This window comes from Colletotrichum aenigma (assembly GCF_013390185.1).
Source record: "Colletotrichum aenigma strain Cg56 chromosome Unknown KSG_Cg56_contig09, whole genome shotgun sequence".
In the NCBI taxonomy this organism is placed as follows: Eukaryota; Fungi; Ascomycota; class Sordariomycetes; order Glomerellales; family Glomerellaceae; genus Colletotrichum; species Colletotrichum aenigma.
In genome coordinates this window covers 3,890,230-3,914,941 of record NW_023500915.1, presented here as the reverse complement: position 1 = coordinate 3,914,941, position 24,712 = coordinate 3,890,230, and the positions used below count along the sequence as shown (strand labels likewise).

The 24,712-nt window shown below is 52.0% G+C and overlaps 9 protein-coding genes across 9 annotated transcripts; 4 read left to right on the top strand and 5 right to left on the bottom strand.

The window, feature by feature from the left end:
- Positions 1-840: 840 nt before the first annotated feature.
- res2 (Cell division cycle-related protein res2/pct1) lies at positions 841-3,105 on the bottom strand (the record flags this gene model as incomplete). The annotated part of the gene is made up of 2 exons (XM_037328987.1): positions 841-2,841; positions 3,055-3,105. 2 exons carry the CDS (start codon positions 3,103-3,105, stop codon positions 841-843), a joined length of 2,052 nt encoding a protein of 683 aa, XP_037173549.1.
- Positions 3,106-4,437: 1,332 nt separating this feature from the next.
- Positions 4,438-5,600, top strand: Akr7a2 (Aflatoxin B1 aldehyde reductase member 2; the record flags this gene model as incomplete). Its single annotated transcript, XM_037328986.1, has 3 exons — positions 4,438-4,773; positions 4,828-4,848; positions 4,905-5,600. 3 exons carry the CDS (start codon positions 4,438-4,440, stop codon positions 5,598-5,600), a joined length of 1,053 nt encoding a protein of 350 aa, XP_037173548.1.
- Positions 5,601-7,341: 1,741 nt separating this feature from the next.
- Positions 7,342-8,970, top strand: CGCA056_v013742 (putative vacuolar membrane protein; the record flags this gene model as incomplete). Its single annotated transcript, XM_037328985.1, has 1 exon — positions 7,342-8,970. One exon carries the CDS (start codon positions 7,342-7,344, stop codon positions 8,968-8,970), a length of 1,629 nt encoding a protein of 542 aa, XP_037173547.1.
- A 5,565-nt stretch (positions 8,971-14,535) lies between these two features.
- CGCA056_v013741 (uncharacterized protein) lies at positions 14,536-15,126 on the bottom strand (the record flags this gene model as incomplete). Its single annotated transcript, XM_037328984.1, has 1 exon — positions 14,536-15,126. One exon carries the CDS (start codon positions 15,124-15,126, stop codon positions 14,536-14,538), a length of 591 nt encoding a protein of 196 aa, XP_037173546.1.
- Positions 15,127-16,316: 1,190 nt separating this feature from the next.
- On the top strand, positions 16,317-16,844 carry CGCA056_v013740 (Drug resistance protein; the record flags this gene model as incomplete). Its single annotated transcript, XM_037328983.1, has 1 exon — positions 16,317-16,844. The coding sequence occupies one exon, from the start codon at positions 16,317-16,319 to the stop codon at positions 16,842-16,844; it is 528 nt and encodes a 175-aa protein (XP_037173545.1).
- Positions 16,845-16,883: 39 nt separating this feature from the next.
- terG (Efflux pump terG) lies at positions 16,884-17,813 on the top strand (the record flags this gene model as incomplete). The annotated part of the gene is made up of 1 exon (XM_037328982.1): positions 16,884-17,813. The coding sequence occupies one exon, from the start codon at positions 16,884-16,886 to the stop codon at positions 17,811-17,813; it is 930 nt and encodes a 309-aa protein (XP_037172934.1).
- Positions 17,814-19,027: 1,214 nt separating this feature from the next.
- CGCA056_v013738 (uncharacterized protein) lies at positions 19,028-19,440 on the bottom strand (the record flags this gene model as incomplete). Its single annotated transcript, XM_037328981.1, has 2 exons — positions 19,028-19,241; positions 19,316-19,440. The coding sequence occupies 2 exons, from the start codon at positions 19,438-19,440 to the stop codon at positions 19,028-19,030; spliced, it is 339 nt and encodes a 112-aa protein (XP_037172935.1).
- Positions 19,441-20,445: 1,005 nt separating this feature from the next.
- xdhA-1 (D-xylulose reductase A) lies at positions 20,446-21,267 on the bottom strand (the record flags this gene model as incomplete). Its single annotated transcript, XM_037328980.1, has 1 exon — positions 20,446-21,267. One exon carries the CDS (start codon positions 21,265-21,267, stop codon positions 20,446-20,448), a length of 822 nt encoding a protein of 273 aa, XP_037172942.1.
- A 50-nt stretch (positions 21,268-21,317) lies between these two features.
- Positions 21,318-24,313, bottom strand: AMTR1-1 (Transcription activator AMTR1; the record flags this gene model as incomplete). Its single annotated transcript, XM_037328979.1, has 7 exons — positions 21,318-21,393; positions 21,449-21,579; positions 22,387-22,955; positions 23,010-23,587; positions 23,645-23,948; positions 24,002-24,225; positions 24,282-24,313. The coding sequence occupies 7 exons, from the start codon at positions 24,311-24,313 to the stop codon at positions 21,318-21,320; spliced, it is 1,914 nt and encodes a 637-aa protein (XP_037172924.1).
- Positions 24,314-24,712: the final 399 nt, after the last annotated feature.

Sequence of the window (24,712 nt, the reverse complement as noted above, 5' to 3'; positions counted from 1 at the left end):
GAAAAAGGAGGTCAGCCAGCCTTGCCGGTGGCACTCGACGAACTAGCCTGACTGCCAGACTTTGGCGGTCGCGCACCAGAGCAGCAAGAGCTTGAGACCACGCCCACCTGGAAGCGAGATGATTCACAGAGTCACTATGGAGACTGGAGCAGGACAAGCTCCCGGGTACACCTTCCGGGCGTCGTCGCCTTGCGGATCATCCGGAGAGCAAGGATAGACCATGAAACCCAGGCACACGCGCCTGCATGGGAGGAAAAGTACTGTGCTTCGCGGGGAGATTCAGGTGATGCAATACTCCACAGCGCGTGGGCACGAGTCTTGACAGATAGCGCGTCGAGTGATGCGGCGACCGAGTGATGTGATAAGTACGCGTCTTGAAACGGGCCTTCGTATGGAACGGGATGGCTGGGGAGCGAGTCTTGAGAGAGGAGAATCCGCGTTCACAATGCAATGGACACAAAGTATGTTAAACAAGTCTCATCAATCGCGGAGCTTTCCTTCTCGAAGCCCGCTAGACATTAGAAAGACTACCTTAGTCTGGCAAATATCAAATCCAATGCGTCCTTCCAATCCACGAACCCCCCGCGCTCTCTCATATCATCGCCTTGAAACGCCGAGAAGGACTAACAAGCCTTCAAAACATAAACCCCCATGAAGCCGCCCCCCTCCTTGTTTTTTGGGCCTCGTGAATCTGGCGAGATTGGTCAAACCGTCCCAAAGTCTCCCGCGAAAAGGTCTTTGTACATGCAACATCCAGAACAACCCGAGCTGTCGGGTACTCTCATTCTCCCGAAAGAGCAAAACTCGCTGCGGCAGTGATGATGACAGCGTGCTCCGAGCTTACAAGCCGCCAATGCCGATGCCGATGCCCATACCGACGTCCATGGGCTCAGGGCCGTCAGATGGCAAATCGCGATCCTCCTCCATTACTCCAATGAGGTTATCCAGGTTGGCGTCGAGGTTCTCTGCATCTGCTGGGTCGAGGCATTTGCGTAGCAGACGGCGATACTTGTCAATGTTCTCCCCAGTGCCGACCATGCTCAGCGCCTCGACGTAGTCTGATTCTGACTGCCGCTGCTCCGAGAGCATTGCCTGGAGTTGCCGAGCCAGGGACAGCCGGTCGTCATATGTGGCCTCGTCGACGTCTCCATTGAGCATGCTTATCTCCTGATCGACGGCTTGTTGCACATGAAGACGGTTTTGATGCGTGATGAGTGACATGACTTGGTGGTTGGCCAAAGTTGCCTCACTCATGATCTGCGCAGCCCCATCGTCCGCCTCAAGTTGTGCTTCAAGCTCGGCCATTTGTTGGCGCACGGCGTTCAGTTCTGCCTGTGTATTTGAAAGGATGCGGCGAGCTTCCTTTTCGGCCGTGTCCTTTTCCCGGATCTCCTCGTCGTAACTGCCTGCCAGGTCCTGGAACTTCTCCATGATTAGAGGCGTGATACGTGCTTGCACCGTATTGGCGGCTTCCGAGTTGAAAGAAGTCAGAGCGAGCTTCTTGCTGCTTATTTTCTCCGGCATAGCGTCTCTGAATGAGACATGGCGTTGCGAGTCCGGAGCAAAAGGGGAGGATGAGCGTTGAGGCCCGCGGTCCTTCTTGCTTGCGTTGAGCTGAGCGATGAGGTCCTCTGCCCGTACACCCTCGTGATTGGGAATATTGGCTGACGCCTGACGACCAAGAAGCGCCCTGATGCATTTCTTGGCATTTCGTTGCGCTGCGAGATGAAGAGCGGTGTTGCCCTCGTTGTCTTGCGCGTCGATGATTTGTTGCACGTAGGCAGGTTCATGTGTTTCTTGAAGTTTGTTGAGAATGTTGTCCAGGTAGTATCTCGAGCATGAGTGGCTGACTACCCTGCCGTTCTTCATCACCGCGGCATGGTGAATGACAGTGCACCCTGAATGATCTCTGGCGTCAACCGTATCGAACAATTCCTTCATCACTTGCGGAAATGTTTGCTTCTCGTAGCAATTTGTGAAGTGTACTGAGCGCATGAAGGGCGTTTCTCCTCTCACGTTTTGCACCGACAGACTCGCCCCGAAGCGACGCAGCTGCTTGATTACGTCCAAATCGCCCATGGCCGACGCCCAGTGCAAAGCTGTATGTTCCTCCGAGTCGATGATCCAGTTTGGTTGGAAATTTGGTGGCGGCTCTGGGCGGTATGCTGGCTTCTCGTTTCTAGAGAGAAGAAAGTAGTCCAAAAGCTCGTCTCCGTATAGAGAGTGCTGTTGCTGGGTCATATCTTGGATAGCCTCCTCCCTCTTCCTCTTCCTGTGGCCGGTCGAGTGGTGTGACATGTCGAAACGATCGTCCTCTGCCATGTAGGAGGCAGAAGCAACAGTCAGGTTGTCTGGGGTATCGTCTTCATTCATTAGGCCGTCAATGGCCTCAAACTCTTCGGGTTGCGGAGCGCCTTGCATGGAGCTGTTGGCAGTGGGCGGAGGGGGCTGCTGTTGCTGCTGGAAGCTCGCACTGGGCCACTTGGGCACCGCGGGTTTCTTCGGTGCCTTGGGTTTGCTGGTGTGTCGTGGGGCGGGAGGGGGACTCTGGTCGCCCGGGACGTACTCGAAAATCGGTCGCAGACGGTCGAAGATATTGTTGCGTTGGGCAAGAGCCACGCCTTTGTCGAGCGGGATCCATGTTCCCTGGTACTTTCCGTAGCCTCCTTGAATCTTCTCGTGCCTTTCTTTTTGGACCTCTCGTTCGAGAATGCGTGTTCGGGCGGGCTTGTCGAACCCAGCAGCTTTCAGGATATGTGTCGCATTGATCCAGTCATCCTGCCTCCTTCGCATAACATGCTCTTTGAGATCATCTCCGAATTGAAACTCGTAAACGGGGATCTAGGAAGTATTCCTGTCAGCAACTGCAATGTTGAAACTTGCGACGAAGACCACAACGACGTCGAAGATTGTCGCCCGGGATGTCGATATCAGGCGAGGCTATCCCCCCTGGACGCTGGATTAAGCGCCCCCTCCAGCCGCCAAGTCGAATTGCAGCATCGTGAATTTCAGGCCAGCCATCTGACCGCGAATTGAACCCAAAAAACAACTTACACCACTGTATGTAGCACTGTAGATGCCGGGCTGCGCATTGCCCTTGACCATGGTCAACTTCGTGGAGCAAGGGGCAGGCCCTGGCGTCTCGGGGTAAGCGGTGCAGAAGGCACTTTGGCAGCGTTGGTTCGGGCAGACGGCGAGGAAGAAAACGGTCGGAATCGAGGGGATTGGGAGGACGTTGTGGCGTTCGGTGGTCGTGAGGTTGTTGGCGAGGGCTCGGTGAGGCTTAGGGTGAGGTGCTGGGCCGGTATCACGGATTTTCTTTGACCAGAGTCGGGTGGATGCTCCTGCCAGGCGTTGGGAAAGGAAGGACGCGAAAGTCGCGGGTTGACGCGCTTTCTACGCGAAGACAATTAAAAGTCGCGGGGGCCTGAGGCGCGAAGCACTCTTTCCATGGCCCGTGCGCCATTGGGGAGAGGGCCCCCGGCTTGGGGGTGGAAGGAAGGAACACAGTGACTGGGTCACGTGTGTCAGCATGCGGGGTGGACCGAGCTCGCGTTCATTCCATTCCTTTGAGAAGGCGCCACCAGAGGGCGACTGGCAAACGGCGAGGGGAGAAGTCTGCCCCTGCGGAGGCTGAATGGCTCCTGACAGCTGAAGGTGAGACAAGACGAGAGACCTTTCATCCAGCGTTGCAATTGCAACATGTCTTGGCGCTTGGAGAGATGGAAGACATCGGCTCCAATTATGAGGCCATTTTGATCAGTCCAAGGTGGCCAGTTGCGAACCGTCACCCACAAAGTCCACTATGCGTCCTGGCCAGCCACGCAGACTAGGCAACATCAGCATCAGCTTCAGCCAATTGACAACACACACAGGATTTAACGGACTTATCACGAACAAAGCGAAACTATGCCCATTCCCGTCATGCTCATTGCCAATCGCTTAGGCAGTCCTTCCTCGCGTCCAAGGCCCGTTGTTCGCCTGCAACTGGCTGACGTCTGATCCCATCTTTAGCTTTTCGGCAGCCTTATTTTCTTTCGGCACTCCAGTAAGAAAAGCCGATTTCCCGTCGGATCCTCCATCTCCTCGTCCCAACCGGGCACGTCCTCCATTAGTAATGCTTCCATTCCCAGCGCCGTGACGTCTTCGGTTGTCGCATATCTACCCCGCCATGGTGGTGGGGTCTGAACTCTCGTAACCCACTTCGACGGCTGCCGTATGAGTCTATCTAATCACGACATCGCTTCTTCGGACCAAACCATTCTAACCTCCAGTGATCGATGATCGGACCCAAAACGCCTCATATAAAGACAACTTGTGTGTGTTTATTTCTTTCTGATCTTTCTGCCTTTTGAGACCCGTCAAACCAAGGTAACCCCTCTTATCGCTCCGGGCTTATCGTGCTCCTCGCAACTCCAGGATCCCCCAACTTCCACCATGCCTCTCGTCGCCTCAAACCCCAAGGATAGAATCATCCTAGGTCTCATGACCTTCGGCCCCAACGAGTCCGACGGCGCCCGAATCACCGATCTGGACACGTTCAACAAGGCCCTCGATGTGTTCCAGGCGCGCGGCTACAGCGAGGTCGACACGGCCCGCGTCTACGTCGGCAGGAAGCAGGAGGCCTTCACTCGCGAGGCTAGGTGGAAGGAGAGAGGACTGACTCTGGCCACGAAGGTCCAGTATCCTTCCTCGGCCGGTGATCATGCTGGCAGCAAGGTCATTGAGTCTGTTAAGACCAGTCTGAAGGAGCTCGGAACCGACTCCGTTGATGTGAGTTGACATGAAACCGATTCTCGCAAGGACTCAGCTAACTGGTATCCAAAGATTCTGTACCTCCATGCCGCGGTATGAGCTGCTCTTGAGCTTGTGTGACTTGGCATGCAACTAACGACCGCTTACAGGATCGCGCAACGCCATTCGCCGAGACGCTCGAGGCTCTTGACAAGCTCCACAAGCAGGGCAAGTTTGTCAAGCTGGGGTTGAGCAACTTCACTGCCTTTGAGGTGGCCGAGGTAGTGCTGACGTGCAAGTACAACGGCTGGGTGCGCCCGACGGTTTACCAGGGCATGTACAACGTCATTACTCGCAGCATCGACGCCGAGCTCATCCCGGCCTGTCGCCGTTACGGACTCGACATTGTCGTGTACAACCCCATCGCCGGCGGGCTGTTCTCGGGCAAGATCAAGTCCAAGGACATCGTCCCGACGGAGGGCCGCTTCTCTGACAACCACGGCACGGGCGGAAACTACCGTAAGCGCTACTTCCGCGAGAGCACGTTCAAGGCGCTGCAGACGATCGAGGCCGCGGTGGAGAAGCACGGGCTCAGCATCATTGAGACGGCGCTGAGATGGACGGTGCACCACTCAAACCTTAAGATCAAGGACGGCAACGATGGAATCCTCATTGGCATCTCTAGCGTGGCGCAACTCGAGGACAACCTGAACCACCTCGAGAAGGGCCCTCTGCCCGACGAGGTTGTGCAGGCGTTGGATCAGGCGTGGCTCATCTCAAAGGCGGACACGACCAACTACTGGCACCTGGATCTTGAGTACAAGTACGACACCCGGGATGCCCTGTTCAGCGCGGGGGCCAAATAAGGCGACTGATGACGGGAAACGGACCGATGGGCGGGAAGCTTTCTGATCTGAAGGGGAAACTGCCGTAGAAATGCAGGCATCATGGCATATAGTAAATTGCAAAAAGGGACAGATGGCACTATCAGATGTCAAATCCGATGCACATGTGGATGGTCCACGATATCGCTAGATGGGTGCTGGCGGATCTACTGTGGTCTTCGGCGCGGGATGAGTGTGGGCTGGAGGCTGTCAGCGTGTGGTGGCAGCGGGCCATGTAAGTCATGCGACTGAATGCGTGATGGCGTAAAGGTGCTTTTGAGGCCCTCCCGACTGCTTCCCAACTGTGGGCTGTACCGCCGCAGCGGTCTGCTAGCGGTCTAGCAGCTGGCGCTAGGATTCGCGAGCGCGAGCATTTTCAGCGGATCGGGGACGCAGGTGACAGAGTTGCGGAGTTGTTCAGTTGTCACGACGGCCATGACCGCAACCTGTGACGGGCGCGAGAATTGGTGGAAGGGTGTGGTATTGGGGTACTTGATTCGTACATTCGGCAGGGTCTGATAAGGCAGAGGCGACCGTGACCTCGACTGTGTGGGTGTCTGACTTTGAAATAAGGTATGCTAGTAAGGGAGGGAGGCAGGAAAGGAGGGAGCGGAGAGACACGAGCAGCATGGATTTTGCGTGTCACAGCGGAATCTTTGGGCGGCCCGGCGTGGTTTGTGAGGGTGTGCGTGAGTGCGTGCTGGGGGTTCTGTGGGTGAGACCCGACAGCGACTGAGTGAGCACCGGCGCACACTGAGGGGGGCACTTGGGGACTTGGTGCCCCCAGACAGGGACCCGACAGCTTTCGCAAGTGTGGGGGGAAGTTGCCTGTGCGGGCTGACACGCTGCTGCAGTCTGCGGAAATGCGCAAGAAGGGAGGAACGTGTGCGTGTGCTGTGTGGGAGGTGTGGTGTGGCAACCCAAGGGAAGGAGGGAGGGGGAGGAACACACCAGGCTGGACCTGTAATCTTTGGAAAGCGCACGACGTGGAAGGGGCAGCAGGAAGGGCAGAAAGGGCAGTACCACCAGGAAGGGCCTTCCGCGCCAACCGCCAGCCCCGTCCTTCCGGCCGGCGCCCAGTTGCCAAGTTAGCGGTGTCTCGGCGTCGTGGACCCGTCCTATTAGAAGCCACAGAACTGCGATGCGGAAGGTACAGACTCGCAGAGGAAGGAGGGCACTTGCTAGTCGCTACTTCCTCTCAATGCTCGTGGGTACCTGCCCGTCGTCATTCAGGGTAGGTACCTGCTCTCGTATGGTATTTGCTACCTGCCGCCGTGCGTCCCCCATGCAAAACTTACGTATCGCAGGGCTGCTCTTGACCCTTTTCGTGTACTGCCACAGTCCAAGACCCCCAAGTACTCGGCCAAGTATCCAGCATCCACGCCCGGTAGGAGGTTTCCTGAGGAGCCAGGCATGTCGTACGCACGCTTGTATCCACTTCAATGCAGCAACATGTGTCCTCCTACAAGCCAAACTGTCACTGTCCCTATCAAATGTGTGCCTGTCCATACCAATCCACACCACGCTTGCCTACCAAACCTCGACTCGCATACGACTCGCATATCGTCTTCCAGTCTGAGCCTGTTTCCTCTATCCCACTGACTGCCAGCTTCCCGCAGCAGCGATTCCCATTCAAGTCCCTCCTTATTTTTAGCCTTTTGTTCTTATCTATACTCCCTTCTGCCCTCTCTCCCTTTGGTCCTTCTTTTACCATCTACCTCTTATGCCTCCCAGACTCAATATCGGGCCGGACGGATCCCTCAACCACCGACTCGATCGTTCACCACGACACTCCAATCATCCGTCGCCTGCTCTGCCGAGCGCAACCACATGCGAATCCAACATCTCCGATTACATAGGTAGCGGAACCAGTAGCCCTGGACTGAGCCCCGGGCTCGACCAGCGCCTGGCCGAATTTGATGCATTGCGCAACGGCGACGACGATTATTTCGAACACGACTACGACGACGACGACGCCATGAGTGACACTCACCGACGACCACCCCTCCTCCGGAACCACGACTCTCGCTCTGGTCAGCCTCTCCTCAAGCCAAAATCCGACGACGACGATCATCTTCACGACGAGCGCCATGGCTATTCCACTCGCTCGAGAGGTGGCAGCCCCTTGCTGACCCCTAACCGACCGACCTTCTCCCGCGGCTCGACGCTTCGCGCACACTCTCCTTCAACAGCCAAAGCCAACGCGCGTAAGAAGTACATTTACGCTGCCTTCTTCCTCGTGTTGAGCTTGTTCTCCTTCGTTATCCAGACCGAGTTGTCGGCGTATATTCAGCAGGAGCTCGGCTGGAATAAGGCATACTGCATGCTCTACCTCACACACGGCTCTTGGTCTATACTCTGGCCCGTCCAGTTGTTGATTTTGCGCATCCAGAAGCGCAACGTTCCCTGGCCTGCCTTCTGGCGCCGCCACCGCGAATTGCTTCACAGCACCGCCATCATGGTTCAGAATCAGACCCTGGACTGGGCACGCCCCAACTCGCTCTCGCGCAAGTCGCCGCTGCTGTACCTCATCAGAACTACAGCCTTCGTGACGACCGCTCTCACTATTGCTGGCTTCAGCTGGTACGTCGCAGTCAACTTGACGACGCCTTCCGACCTGACGGCAATCTACAACTGCTCTGCGTTCTTCGCCTACGTATTTTCTGTGCCGCTGCTGAAGGAGCCTTTGCGCCTCGACAAGTCCATGGCTGTGCTCGTTGCTATCGCTGGCGTTCTCATTGTCGCATATGGCGACACCAGCCCCGGAGACGACGATGCGGCGCACCAGAAGGAAGCCGGCGAGCGCTTGACTGGCAACCTGGTCATCGGCATCGGCTCCGTGCTCTACGGTCTGTACGAGGTCCTCTACAAGCGCTTTGCTTGCCCGCCAGACGGCGTTACTCCTGGCCGCGGAATGATTTTCGCCAACACGTTCGGTTCCTGCATTGGCGCCTTCACTCTCACAGTCCTTTGGGTCCCGTTGCCTATCCTCCACTGGACTGGCATTGAGACCTTCTCCCTGCCCACGGGCTACACTGCTTGGATGCTCCTCGCCAGTGTTGTCATGAACGCCACTTTCGCAGGCAGCTTCCTGGTGTTGATCAGCTTGACGAGCCCCGTCCTTTCCAGCGTGGCGAGCTTGCTCACCATCTTCATTGTAGCCATCACGGACTGGTTCAGAACTGGAGAGCCTCTCAGTTCTGCGGCCCTCATTGGTGGCATCATGATTATGCTTGCCTTCGGCATGCTCAGCTGGAGTACGTGGCGTGAGATGACGGAGATCGAGGCAACGAAGGCTGTCGACCTCACCGATAGCGGCGATGATAGCGACCGGGATGAGCGCCAGGATTAGACTTGAGCTTGGGATTTGCATACACTGGCGTTGGGGGTGGTCGATGGTCACTCTGGTCCTTTATTTTCTTCTCTGTGTTAAGTATGGGCATTTGAACGGGGATCCAGCGGTAACTGGCATTGGATTACAACTGCAGCATTTTGATCACGACAAGCTGGAATGCTTCGTCGCAGCGGATCGAAGGAGGAGGAATGGGGCATTGCGTGCCGTGGGGATGTAGCTGTTTCGTTTCATTGCATATGGGAGCCTCGTCTCGCCGTCTTCTTTTTGCTTTCTTTCTCAAGTTTATTTGTTTCTCTGCACAGACGTCTCTTCTCAAGAGAGATTGGTTTACTTTGTCTCTGTTTAGAAAGCAGCGAGATACGAGCTGTTGAAGCTGCTGGATGGTAGTCGTTGGAAACAAGAACAAAACGCAACTTGCGATTTTTTTTTGGCTGCACCGCAGCTCAAAACCGTCAACAAAAACGTTCACTGACCTCTCTCTCTTCACATAATCCTAATCTACCGTAGCAGCTGTTCTTAGGCTTTCGCACTTGGACCTCTCATCGACCATATCCGCACATTCATACGAAGCCCACAGATCATGAAGCTAATTGTCCAACCAGATATCCCAAGGTGAGCGAACAGAGCTTGAATTTTTTTTGCAGCTGGGGACTTTTTTTTTGACATGAAACAGGGGCGTCTCCAGTGATCAGCCCGAACCCGAGATGAAGAGCTCCACGTACCCGGTCCTTCCGCAGAGCAGCAGCAGGAGGACCCGCCACCCCGAGATTTCCGATACCGCAACTTGGGCCTTTGTGAATTGGATGTCTTGCTAAACTTGACCTCAACGTCAGTCACAGACTGCAGTGTCTGTCTGTCTGCCTCACAGGATATAGACCATTTTGACGCCGCCATTTGCCACATACGACCATACCCATTGGAAAACTCGGGATCCCGTCCGCTCTCCCATAGATAAGCTAATGAGGGCTGGAGTAGTAGTCAGGTCGGTGACGACTGGCGAATGCCCGGTGTTGTATGTGTTTTTTTGTGATGTTTTTTGGTGATGGGTTTTGAGGGTATCGTGGATGCGGAAAGGTGGAGCGTGGGTTTGGTGGTGAAGTGTGATGTGTTGTGATTGGCTGGTGGGTGGTTTGTTTCCTGTTTAGGTAAGTGGACTTCGGATGTCATATGACGTGAGAAGCGCAGAGGGCGCTGTTGGATCATGACCGTTGAAAGAGACCACTTTGACATTTTTTGCGTGGAGTTGAGCAAGCTTTCTGTGAATCGTCATAATTTGCGAACATCTGGTAGCCGGGAGCATGCAGTGGAGACGTTTTGAGAAAATGGAAACTGCCTACGGAGTCTTCTACAACTTGTCGATTGTCGAAAAAGTGTGCTATGCCTGTTCAAGGCCACTAAACGGAAGAAGTGGGTGACCAAGGTTTCAACCACTGAACAACATTCGCATAGATGAGACGCTGCAAATGTTGTGCGTAGGTAGGAATAGTTTGGTTGACCAGGTAGACAACCCTCTTGGTGAGTAACGTACGATTGACAGTTAGAATTGACAGCCCCAAGCAGCGGAAACATCAACCATCCTATTTGGATTGTGGAAATACTTTTTTAGAAGCGTGAAAACCACATGTGGTAAAGCCAAGTTGTATTTCTCGATCCTATAATCGTTTGCCTAAAAGAAGCAACTGTCATTTGACGTTTCTCAAACATGGAGCCTCCTGGAAGGTCTGATTTTGTCGCTACTTCCGAAGGCATGCAGATGCTATGATGTTGCGAACTAGGCGAACTTGCTATATGCATTTCCAGATCATCTTCGGTAGTGAGATGTGGCGCAATGTCTTACAGTGGAATAGAACGTCGTCTGCAGATTCAGCCAGTCACGAGCATGCATGCAGGCTTCTGACGGGACGCCGAGCATCGTAGATCCAGCCAGGTTTGAACTTGACCCATCGCGAGCTGATCGATCATGGTAGTGATAAGTTCGTCATGGATGTAGGAATGACAGGCCGGGTAATCGCCCGACGGGAGCGGCCCGCTGGTCAGCGTTATGTGTGCACAAAGCAAGTCACTAGAACGCCGAACACTACTCCATCCTCCCTTGACACGGAGGAGATCAGATGGCTCTACATGCTCAAGCATGTTCAGGAAGTTCAGATCCCACCTAGTAGGGGCTTTCAAAGTAGGAGAAAAAGCAGTGAAATCACCTCGGTCAGTGCTCAGTCCTGTAACAACCTTATGCATATAGCTATTTGGAAACGTCAAGTGTAGACAGTGGCACAGTCTCACTTGACTGCGAGGAAATAGCGCAAATCGGCGCCAGTTTAGACCTTTCTCCCATTGAAATTATAACAACATAAAGGAAAGATCTTCGGGCTTATGGCAATCACTCGCTCTTGTCTCTGGTTTATTCTCACCGCTACACGGAACACGCCACACGTCTCACATTCAGCTGCTGCGAATTCGGATCACACTCCGTTCTCGAAAACGCCAGCAGGGGTTACGCAATAGTCTCAGACGCCCGGAACGACCATCAAGCCATGGGAAATACAGTCGATACAAGCAAACGCTTTTGACTTTCGGGTTGCTTCAATCAAGAACGCCTGTACGAGATTTTATCTCCATGCCATCATCCAGAGACATTTGAATGAAGCGTGAAATGTGCTGTTTCCCACCCTCCTGGACCCGTATAAAGGGTCCCTCCGGAAAATCCTAAGAAACCTTCAGCCACAATCATTCTCAACCATCTATCAAACCATCACCTTTCAAGCATCTTTCAGATATCTCAACATGACTACAACCCAGGTCTCCGAGTCTGATGCCGACCTTTGGCTGGCTTACGGTGTCAAGCTCAAGAACACTTTCGCTCAATCCTCTACCCTGGACAACAACAACAACAACCGCTTCTACATCGCAGCGATCTCTTCTGCAGGTATCGCGGCCGGCGAGGATATCGACTCAGCCATCACCAACAACGGCCCCTGTATGCTATTGGTGACTCGCTTCTGAGCCTTGACGAGCCTGTCTTTCTTCCTAGCCAACAGAGTTACTTCCAGCGATGCCTCTCGTATGTCACTCTTCTCGACCTTTATGAAACAACTCGCTAAACACTAAAATGGGTACGCTTACAACGTGGACCTTGTTAGTATTTCCCTCACCAAAGTGCTGATAAACTGACCAAATACTTGCAGCACTCGGATAAGAACATTGGCGCCCTGGTTCGATACAATGATGCATGTGACAAGGCCCAGTGAGCCAAGAAATCTTACCAAGACACCCAAACTGCTGCCCTTGCGGCCTGGAGTCAGGAGAGGACTGCCCAGATCACCACTGACTCCTTCGCTCGGTGGTGCATACAGAACTATCCTCAATTGGCAATGGCGCAGAACGCCAATAACGCTGCCACCGCTGTTGCAACTGCCGCTTCTGCAGCTATGGATGGCCCAATGGCTTACATCGTGGGTAAATACCAGTCAAGTCTCACTGCTGCCTATGGCACATCTCCAATTCCTGGGTGAGTGGCTGCATGGCCTGACACGCGAGGGTCTTTTCTGATCTCATCAGCGTGACCATGACCTGCTCCCCTGCGAGCGCCGATGAAATCTCATCCGGTCAAGCTGGCACCCCCAGTGCCACGTTCTAGCGTCCCGCGTACACGATCGATGCTCAGTTCTCCCAGCTGGTTGACGGCTGGATCGACACATATGACGAGAACTCCGAGTATCCCACGGAGATTACTTTCAAGGCGAGCGACGCCGAGTCGTCATCTTGGGAGGAGCTTGGTCACTCCAACACCAATGTTCAGGTCACAGGATCACACTGCATTTTTTTCAGCGCAACCTACACCGAGAACAAGACGATTGTGACCAAGATTGCTACCGCAGAAGAGGCCGGATCTGAGTTGGAGGTCACTATTACCGCTACCGACTTCCAAACCTTTTCTATCACGCCCGGAAGCTGGTAAGTTGATCCGATCCAAATAAATGAGAGAAAAACGGCTGATTGGTACCAGGAACCCCAGCCAGCTGGCTGATTTCCCCATCGTCGCCACAGCCGATCCCAACCTCAGCAAGCCAATGGCGTTTGTCAACCAGGCCATTCTCGCGTACGGTGTTGGCATGGAGGTGAAGCTTTCTTCCTCCGCCGCATGCACCATCAACAACTACATGGAGAAGGCCCGCTTCAGTGGTGGAAGTGCATCCATCTTTGGCTTCAACATTAGTCTTGGAGGTGCCGCCGACTCCACTCAGACCTCAACCACATCCTTTGACCAAATCCAGAACGCCAGCTCCAGCACTAGCTTTACTATTCCCCCATCTGATAACGCCTATCCTATCTTATTAGGTGTCTTTGGCCAAGCGATCCCTCTTCCTATGAACGCATAGAAACAGAGCTTGCTAGATTATTTGCTTGCTCATATAACGTTATATATCTTTACTCTGCTATTATTAACATAGAGACTTTATATTAGAATATTCTATAATATATATTACTTTAAAGTACCATAAGTATATCATATAGAAAGTTTACTATATTTACAGAAGCTTATATAGTTATTATATAAGTTATTAGCTTGTACTAGATACTCGATAAATATGTGTTATTCAGTAGCTAGCAAAATAATTCTACTTTAGAATTTATTGCACACCGTTTTTGCCTTACACTTTGTATTGTGCCCACTCCTGCGGACTAATACTCGGCGTCCAGGGACACAGTTTCAACAAGGAGGCCACAGATTAAGAGTTATTTTATCTACAATCCTCAGAACAGACACATGAGTATCTCTTAAGAAATACAACTGAACCTTGCGATTCTGAACCATAGTCCGGTTTGTTAACCTGGAAACCTCTTTTCTAGGTTTTACCGAGACGAAGCAGCGTTTCGCATCAGTAGTGTTTGATGATTGTCCCAATGATACGATTAACCAAATTCAGAAATTTGTCGTCAACGAATCCACAATGGCCCTTGAACTAATTGACTTGCAGGTTGTGTTGAGGTCTCCAAGAATCCCAGGAGAACAATAAGAATGTGGTAAGCAGGAAGGCAGGTATCTACACGATATCAGGCACGCAAAATGCTTTTGTCTCGTCTGAAATTCCATTGCCGCGGTGGTTCAGCATCTCCCCTGTTGCAACATTTAGAGCGATTGACGTCCTAAGACTTCAACATGATCTAGCACATTATGCAGGAAATGGATCATGGATCCTTTGTCTACACTCGTTCTCAGGGGCCTTGGATCAATGATGTTTGTAGCAATGGGCCGTTGCCGCCCATAAGCCAAAATAAGGCAAACAGCAATGCTAACTATGCTGTATGCATTACATTAGTTTGGCTCAATATAACATAACTGGATTTGGTCGCATCTTACATCACTCCGACTTTTCCTCGCAATTGTAGATGAGCACCATGTTGACTGACCAGTGGAAGGGATGCGCCGTGTTTTGACAGGGTCCATAAATTACCCACAAGGCCGATTCAGTACGAACATGCCCGAACGAGTCAACATCCTATCTCCATAGACACAGAGCGTAATTGCCGTAGCATTACATGCCATTGTATCATGAAGCTCGTTTAGGTATAGAGTCCTATTCTGTCAGGTCTTTTCAGCCCTTGTTTCTCCCAATTCTCCATCGCCTGCTCAAATAGCCCCGCCTGCTCTTTCTTAGCAGGTTTAGGATTGGTTTTCCCCCTTTTCATTCGACTTTCCATCGTCTCCGTGAGCCGAACCTCCGTATCTGTATCTCTCAGGACGTCCAGTTCGAATTCGTAGGATCGAACCTCGCAGTTCCGCCATCCCGTTCCAGGGTTCAACCATGAGTCCTCCCAATCATCAGTGAAGTAGTGCAGAAAACCACCGTGCGTTAGGAACGCAATTTGAGGGTCTGTATCGCCTTGCTCGATCAGTTGTCGGATCTTCTGTCGGATAAAGAAGCGGACTTCGCGGGCCCGGGCTGCTATAGCGCTGCTTTCTGGGCTATAGCGAGTCCCTAAAGCCTTGTCGTTCCAGCTGTCGTTGACTAGGGAGAGGTCGACGGGCCACTTGTTCTCGGCTACAACTCGGCGGAGGACTGCTGGATCAGTGCCGACATCGCACGGGTCATCCGAGGTTTCTTGAGCGTCGGGAATGACGACAATCTCAGGGTGACACTTATTGCTGGCCATGAGGGCAGGCTGAAACACTAAGTTGGCAGATTGAAGTGTTCGGCAAAGCGGAGAAGAAAGGATAAGGGATATCTTTGACTGATCTGAGAAGGTGGTCTTGCGCAAAGGCATGCTCTGCTCTTCACCCAAGGGAGTCAGGCGAGGATCAGGAAGGGTATAACATCCGGCACCAACGTTGTGGAGTCCCTGTTCATGACGGACACAATGTATCACTGGTGACATTATGAGATGTGTAGAAGTAGAAAAGATGTGTTTCGGAGCGATACGCAAGACTGAATTTTGCAAGCAGCCAAGCTACTGGTAACACTGCAGTTCACGAGATATAAAGACTGGCCTTGGATTACAGATACACCTGGATTTCCAATCCCAGCTGACAAAAGCTTTATGCCATCACGACACAATTCACTTCCCAACTAACACTTGATGTTATCACAACACAAGTTGACAAGTAGAGTGTAGCCGTTACAGATCGTGGTTGAATCTCGACCCAATCAAAATGCTGGCAGACAGATTGAGCTAACCCCAAATTGGCAGCCAAGACGCATGTCGTGCATTAGCGTCATATCCCCTGACACCTCGTCTGGCAAGCTTAACAGACCTCAGTGATGGGGATCATGGTGGACATAGTGGTTTTCACCTCATTCATCCGCAATGAGGATAGCTGATAGATCGCTAGGAATTCCCAACCGGTCATGATTCTACCATTTGCTAGTAGGAAACTTGACGATTAGTGGCAAGAACAAACAGATACAAAGCCACTCAGCGAGACGGCTGTGCGGACTAGGTACAGGCACGTATAAGCCAGTACCTGTGCAACATTTCAAACCCTTGAAAGCTATCGGTGGTTGAACCAGGTTGCCATACATCCTCAATGGCCCGAAAATTTACATCTTCGGGAGTTTTGATTACAAATGAGATGGTGATTTACCTGGCAGAAAAATGTTTTAAGACCAGTTGCTCTCGTTCTCTTACAGCCGAGCCTATGCTCGTTACTTTACACATCTGTGCGAATTCCGGATCTTATGTTTGAAAGACTATGACACGACCCTTCTCTGGACCGCGATGACACTGCGGAAATCAGACCCAAAGTTGACGAATCCCTCCAAACATGAATTGAGCGTCTCGGCCGTGAGCGCCCTCCGATATTTACAACTCGCTGGAGCGAGATAGTATTAGTCTTCAGCATCTCTATGTCCCAATTCTTGACAGAATACTTCGTTTCGGGCTTCACCGTCATCCTTCCAACACTGATCAGAGAACTCGACATCCCGCAAGCAGCCAGCGTGTGGCCAGCGACCGCCTTCTCCCTCGTTATCGCCAGTACCTTGCTCGTTTTTGGCCGGCTGGGCGATATGTGGGGTGGATATCCCGTCTTCATATGGGGTCTTGCCTGGCTTCTTGCCTGGAGCATAATAGCTGGATTCAGCATCAATCCGCTGATGCTTGACTTCTGCCGGGCTCTCCAAGGGCTAGGAGCTGCGGCGTTCTTGTCCACTGGTGTCATGCTCATGGGTTCCTTATATCGTCCTGGACCACGGAAAAATCTCGTCTTTGCAGTATACGGTAATTCAGCGGTATTTGGGTTCTTCGGTGGCATTCTCATGGCAGGGATCGTGGGCCAAATCAAGCGCTGGGGCTTTTTCTTCTGGATCGGCGCTATTCTGACGGAAATTGCGCTGTTAACTTCAGCTTTGTCCATTCCGTGTCCTCATTCATAGGACCAACCCGCGAAAGACCGACCCCCAACCAAAGCCAGGATGGACTACCCCGGCGCCATCACGATCGTCTGTGGCCTCACTCTAGTGGTGTTTTTAATCTTGCAATTAGCATACGCACCTGCCGGTTGGAGAACGCCGTATATTCCAGTCTGTCTCATACTTGGTGTCGCGTCACTCCTTGCGACATTCTACATCGAAACGCGCGTCTCTGCTCAGCCTCTCTTGTCAGCTTCGATCTTCACTACCCCTTGCATGAGCCCTCTTCTGTTGGCCCTCTTTCTACTTTACGGCGCATGGGGCATCTTTTCTGTATATGGCACACTCTACTTCCAGAACATCATGTCTGCCAGTCCGTTGCAGGCGGTAGCGTGGTATATGCCTCTCGGCCTTGCAGGCCTCATTCTCAGCATCATCGAAGGCTTCATCTTGCACCTGGTTCCAGGACGTGTCCTGTTGATCATTTCCGGTCTAGGGGCAGTAGGGTCACAGCTTCTCATAGCTCTGATTCCCCTTGGAGGAAGTTATTGGGCTTGGGTCTTCCCTGCAGTCATCTTCAGCACCGTGGGAACTGATCTGTCCACCATCTTGATGACAGTTTTCGTAACCACAACGTTTCCTACAGCACAGAAGGGACTGACTGGAAGTGTTATTAATTCTGTGCTGCAGCTAGGTGTAGCGTTCGTCCTTGCTTTGACGGACATCATCCAGTCAGCAACGGTTGATGAAGCAGGATTGGGGAAGAGTTATAAGAACACATTCTGGTTTGGAGTGGGTGCTGGAGCTACGAGCTTGTTGATTCTGGCAATCTGGGGGAAGGTACCTAAGGCCAGTAGTGATTTGACCGCGGACGAGAAGGCTGAACTCTTGAAAGAGGCAATGGCTGAGCACGAAAGGCAATCGGCCAATAGCGATGGTACTCCGCGAGGTGCATGGACCCACATTAGACCTCTACTCTCGAACTTCTGCTAAACCAGGTCTTCATAAACTCATGAATTACCCGGTGGTTGATCTTGGAATTGCAGTAGTTTCCTATGTAATCCAGGTCAGCGGGCAATGGATTTCTACTAACCCTATGATAGACCAGCTGGTATCGCCCTATAATCATGCAATCAACCAGTCGATGCCCATGTTCTTCAGTTTGTGTATCCAAGTTCAATCCACTTCCTCTTCGTATGATCGGTCATTGTTGCTCATTACGAGATTCTCGGTTGTCCGCCCATCCCATATGGTTCTCAATGCTTCGGGAGCATCTCTGGTAACTCCCCAAGGCTCTATTTCCCAGAGCTCTTGGAATCTCCTCACTACCCAAGCACGATTCGCAGGCTCAGCCGTTTCAAGGCCAGCAATGAAAGCCGGCCAAGCTGTTGCTGTGAATAATGCATCTCCTGGGTGCATATTTGAAAGATGGGTGATGATTTCGGCGGCTAGGAATTCCAGATCATCTGGTAATCCTGTCTTGGGCCACAGAGCAAGGATAATCCGAGAGAGATAGATACACACAGCCGCCTTGTGTGCAGAGGCAATTAGAGTCCGATGGAGGAGGTCGTCAGCAGGGGAGCGTGACTGTAAAGTAATGGCCCAGACAGCAGGGTCGAACGACTCCGCGGCGTGTAAGAGATGAAGCGCATTTTGCTGTCCTGGATTCACCAAACTACCCGGAAACATGGAAGCGTCGTTCATCTTCAGTAGTTCAGCCCCTGCCTGTATCAAAGGAAGGAGGGCTGCCAGAAACGACGAGCAATGGTTGCCTTCTGTATCTTGAAGCAGTGACATAGTAGTCGTCGATAGCCCACCGCTGTGCGGTAGATGAGAATTCGCGAATGATGATCCAAGAAGATTATACCTCGTGCATGTTAGATCAGAAGCCTTAATTACTTGGAATGATGACTTACACCAAACAGTTTGACACCAACCAGCTGCGGAGCGGGCTCAAAGCAGTCGCTGTCTCCAGACCGAATGCGATCATCTTCTCAATGATCGATCTCGCACCATTGATGTGGAATATCCAGCGGCCCCGCCCAGAGTCAATGAGCTCGAACCTAATGAGGAGGAGTACCACCGCCAGAGTCACATCAACATCCACCGAAGCCATGTTCTCGAGAGCAGACTTCAGCAGGCAAAGTGCCCGCTGCTTAGCTCTAAGTGCATCATGGAAAGTCTCCGGGTGAGATGTCGTGTACGGGCTAATCGATAGGGAGCCCGCTAAGCTTGTGCTGCTCTGAGTCGAGGCCCTCGTTGTTAAGATGCTTGAAGAACTTGATGACCGTTTGATAGGCGTTTGACATATGCAAAGCTGAACTGGCAATAATCGCCTGTAACAATATTGCCTGCTGGTACGCCATCGCAATGAGGTCGCGGAATGGATTATCTTTGGGGGTGTCATAGAGAACAAAGTCCCTACAAACATCGCTTGCAACTTTCGGTCAAGAATGTTAGTATGAACAGCAGCCAAGCAGGTGAAGGTAGCCTACAATAGTTCAGATATCTCCTCGATCGATGATCTGGATCTTGCGCAAGCGGGTCTATGAGCGAGCGAGGAGAGTTCGGCTTCGAGCTTGCGAACGGGGGCTGATTTGCAGACACAATAGGACCCCATGCCGCTTGTAGAGTCGAGGTGGGATCTCCCCTCTGGATCTTGTTTAAGTTGTCGGATGTAACACCGCTGCGGCCATTTTCCCACGACTCGCAATGCCAGTTTCCCACCGTAACAAAATGCCATACCCTAGACAACTTTGACCCTTACTGGTGCATTTCAGGCAGTGCGGAAGGGATCGGTCACACTTCAAGCGGCTGCGCCTACAGCTGTGACATGCTCTCGGCTTTGCACTCATGGCATGGCCAGGCTGCAGTATGGAATAGATAACAGGGCTAAAAGTTGATTCGCACTTGGATAAAGAAGGGGTCATTAGTGATGATGTGTATTGTGCTGCCACGAAATCAGGCGCTAATAATGCCGAAAGCCTTTCTAAAGGTGGTCATTCAAAGGGTATTAGTCAGCCCCGTGAAGCGCAAAACGCCCCCTAATACATTACGTGCGTAGGGGGCGAGGGTCCAGCGTGAGCCAGCGAGACGCTGTCATGGGCTCCGTGTAGATAAGATAGGGGAGTGGTGTTTCCAGCAAACCAGACTCTTGAAGATCTTGACAAGCATTACCGCAAATCGTGCTTCACAGTGTAAGATGTACTTGATGATGGAAACAAAACATACGCGGACCGTCCTGCGGCTAGTGAAGTAGTCTTGTTGGGATATCTCCGGCAATTAGACACGAAATGCTGGCCATTGACCAGCTTATCTCAATCTGAAGACTACCTACGGGATGCGGGCATAGTAAGTGCACACATATCTGCGGTTCTCTTTAGATAGGAAAATGGGTCCAAGGAGAAAGTAATGCACAGATCAGAAATTCAATCTGAGTAGTAATTTCGGCGTTGAAGATTGCAGAATGAAACGTGATCGACTCCCAATTCCTCAAAACCACGTGAGGTTAGCTAGAACGAACTTGATTTTACTATATACAAGTATATACATGTACATGTATGTCTCCAAAGACGGTGTCCTGCTCTTTGTGTGAGTTCGTCTTCCAGTATCTATCTTCCAGTATCTACTCAAGAACACCCTCAATCATAACCTTAAACACATCCGGCCTTCCAGCCTTGACCAACTCGAACGCCTCCTCGGCCTGCTCAAACTTGTACCTATGCGTTACCAATCTCTTGACATCAATCTTGCCACCAGAAAGAAGCTCAATCGCAGCCGGGTAGCTACCGGCCTTGTACCTTATCGAGCCCTTGACGCATAGCGCCTTTGTGCAAACTGCGGTGATTGGGAAAGCAACTACGTCTTTGCCCATGCCCGCCTGCACAAACGTTCCGCCCTTCTTCGCCGCAAACACGCCGAGCTGTATACAAGCCTCCGCACCGGAGCACTCAAGCACTACATCGGCGCCATCTTCCAGACCCAACTCCTCGTTCATCTTCGCAGCGATAGTCTCTGCATGAGCCATCGGGTCAACGCCTTCTCCAGCACGAGGAGGGGTATACGTGACGTCGGTGCCGTAGCTCTTGGCGACTTCGAGCCTCTTCTCTACGACATCAACCCCAACAACCTTGCCGGCGCCCCAAAGCTTCGCCACGGCTTGACACAAGACTCCTATGGGGCCACATCCCAGAACGAGCACAGTCTGGTGCGGTCTCAGATCAGCCGTCTCGCAGATTGCACACGCCACCGAAAGCGGCTCCACCATGGCCGCTTCTTCCATAGATACGCTATCAGGGACCTTGTAACAGAAGTCTGAGGCGTTGATGTAGTACTTGGCCAATGTACCGTCGATGGGGGGCGTTGCGGCGAAGATCATGTTTGGGCAGATGAAGTAGCTGCCGTTGCGGCAGTAGCTGCACCGACGACAAGGAACGCCGGGCTCCATGGCGAGTCTGTCGCCGGGCTTGAGATGCGTGACGTGTTCGCCGACTTCGACTACGACGCCTGAGGATTCGTGGCCGAGGACCATGGGCCTTTGACAACGTACTCGCCAATCCGGCCCCGTTGCCAGCTGAACAATTTGTTAGATCTGCTTTTACTGAGAGGGCCACGGGAGCTTGGCTTACTAGTGGACGTCGCTACCGCAGATACCGGTCTGTGAGACATGGACGAGAACATCATGGCCGTCTTTGAGTTGAGGCTTGGGCCTGTCTTCGATGACGACCTTTTTGATGTCTTTGAGAACGAATGAAGGATTCTGCGAGATGTTTAGATGGCAATTGAAGAGTCGATAAGTACAACACATACATGTATATTGGTAGATTTCACTGCCTGCGTCTATCTGATGTGCAACAACTGTCTTGACCTATTCCCAATGTCAGCAGCCCCTTTATGGTATAATTGTACGCGTCTATGGGGCACAGCGTACTCTACTCATTGCTCAAAATATCCGTCATCCCTCAAAACTTGATACTCAAAGAACCACTCGCATCGTCAATGCTGTGGCTCTCGTGACAGACAGCAACATCTCTGTGGATAGGGTGGCGCGTAAACTTCCTAAAACGGAAATATTGACGACGAGGCGGTTGTCGTTACATCGATTGCCATGAAACCGCCCCATTGAGCTTGCGCCAAGTTCTAGATTACAACCCGACCGAGAGTCCTACGACTTCGTGAAAAGTTTAGGTCTTCGATTCCTGGGTTAGATCGTTTTTCATTTTCCCGAAAGCCCGTTTCCCCAGTTGTCCCATGCCTTGCTACGTCATAGGTTTCTTGATAGAAGGTCAGTATTCCTAGACTTGTCTGTTGTGACCGTCCCTTGAAAGCGGATTCACTATTATTACACTGATTACTGTCTTGCCAGTGAAAGAGATTCACGTTCAACACCCCACTCCTGAAGCAAAGCTTCAACTCGGTACCCTGTGACAATTCCAAGATCATCTTCGATCTCCCGGAGCATGCCAACCAATCTATTCCTATCCTCGGTCTGTGTGCAGCACCTCCCTGCAACATACAGGGGCTGAATGGCACGAAGTCTGACTGCATCGCAAGGAGTCCCACGCACAATGGAGATGACCTCGGACGCGTGGCCTTGTAGTTTATGTTCCACGTCACGAAACGCCCGCAAAAGATCAAACGAGGTACGACCTCCGACGGCAGCGTCTCCCGGAAGCAGTTCTGATGGACGGTGAATCAGCAGAAGCATGCATGCCATGTGATAGTACATCATCGTGGTAGCACATAGGTCGTTGCTGAACCAAAGTTCACGACTGAAGAGGTCGGGTGCGGCCTCGCTTGAACCCCTATCCGTGAAGAAAGTGCCGTCCGCAAGGAAAGACGGGGATATTGTCTGAAACCAGGCTTGGAAATGGTCTTCAAGTGACATGAAAGCCAATCTTGGTTGAATCAGCATTGTATCGAGATGCGACGACGGTGCTAGATAGTTGATCAGTTTGCACAAGTATCGTATCAGAGTGTAGGATAAAGCCTTATCCCTCGCGTGTTCCGCTGTGTTTGCAAAGCTGTTTGGGCTAGCGCCTGTGGTCAGACTCCCATTATCTTCAATCAAAAGACCCATGTTACGCCAGAGAGCGAGATTCTCCGTATCGATACGTGTCCTTCTGTGTGATACGACTGGAGAATAGGTTAACGCAGGCCTGGAAACAAACCAGTATTTGCTTCACTTACAGGATTCCTCTAGATCGTTCACCACAAAGTTCCAAAATCCGGCCTTGACTTGCATGATGTCTTTGGTAAACGGATAGACTGCCTCGAACATTGGGTCAGGATGGAGTAGCCGTCCGTCGTCAATGAGATCGAGCAGCTTGGAGAAACCGAACAAGTGGCCAGACCACGCGTCTCTATTCGCACTTATTTGCTCATACTGAATTATGATGCAAGTCCCGAGGAGTCTTACGATGGGGTCCTCTCCATCTGCTCGTATCATCAGATTCCCCTGCGACAGTGACGTCGGCGGTGAGGCATAATTCTGGGCGGGGTGTTCTGAAGTGATTGACTTCACTAGCGTTTGTATCGCCTTCTCATAGTATTTCGCCCCATACCACATCAGCCCCAATGGACCGCGCTGGAGTTTAGCAGCAATGCCCTGTTGAGTCTTGCCGGTAATAATTGTTGACAAGGGACTTCGCATCTGGCCAAGTTGTTTGGCGGCAACGGCACAGGCTGCGTAGCGGAGTATCGGGCGGTCTCGGGCTAAGGTCAAAACTTCCCGGCTGAAGACTTCATAACGATAAAGCAGGTCCATCCTGTTTTGACATTTTAGCAGCAGGACTCATAGGCCAACTTCGTATTGGATTACGTACCATGGGGCTATGCACTCTGAGTAGTGTCTAAGGAGGAATAGTTCTTCCTGAGTATTTCTGAGAGGGTCAACCGCAGATGCTTCAAGCTGTGCAGGCGAGCCTTCGAGATGAACTTCGAATCCCACACTTAGATTGTCTTGTTCCAGGTGCGGGTCGTCAGTAGCCTGCGAGGGTTGTCCTTCTCCGGCTCCGTCAATAGTCCCCGGTTCACTGTCATTGCGGGCGTTGTCTGCATCGATTGTTTCTTCTCGATAGACGCTAGTATTGACTCGTGAACCAGACGCAGGTAAGTTCACTGCACTCACTGCTTAGCCTATCAGCAAAAGACAGCCGTAAATGAAGGGTTCAGTTGTTTACCGGCGTCATCATTCTGAAGTGGGGCACTTGACGCCGTCTCCGATGTGGCAGTCACGTTGTTGGCATCTTCTTGGTCACCTTGGACCGGGTCATCGAACCGAATCGATAGTTCGTGTTGCCTGAATATCGAATCTTGCAATCGACAATTGCGATTCGCCTTCCGGCAGTGACCACACTGGGGTTGCTGCTCGTCACACTTGATCTTGCGTCTGCGGCATTCTGGGCTGCATGTAAATCAGCAGATGCCGAGCGCCGTCCAGCAAATCACGCATGCACTTACCAGCCTTTCCGTGATCGTTTCTTTCCCCGCATTCGTTCTGAGTGTCTGGCTCCGCTGCTTGGCAGTGGCATTGACTGATCTCGAAAGCGTTCAGAAAGACGTTGTCTAGTCGCACAAATTTCTGGATTTGGCAGTTTAGGGTTGAAATCAGTCAAGAAAAGCAGGGCAAGTAAGAAACCCGTCGCTTGCTCATCAGAGAGTCAACCTCGCGTAGGAAAATAACGCGTAATCTTCCTAAAACCGTTAGCGCGAATCTCCGAAGTTGGCTCTCCGCCCCCCTGAACACATTTTGGATGCATGGTCTACCCGGCATCTGATCACTGACGTAAGGCCGACCCCATGGGGAAGACGTCGGGCCATTTCGCTTTATTCCGTTGGGTCTTTACCCCGGATTTGTGCCGTAAAAGTATGTTTATATATTTGAACAGAAA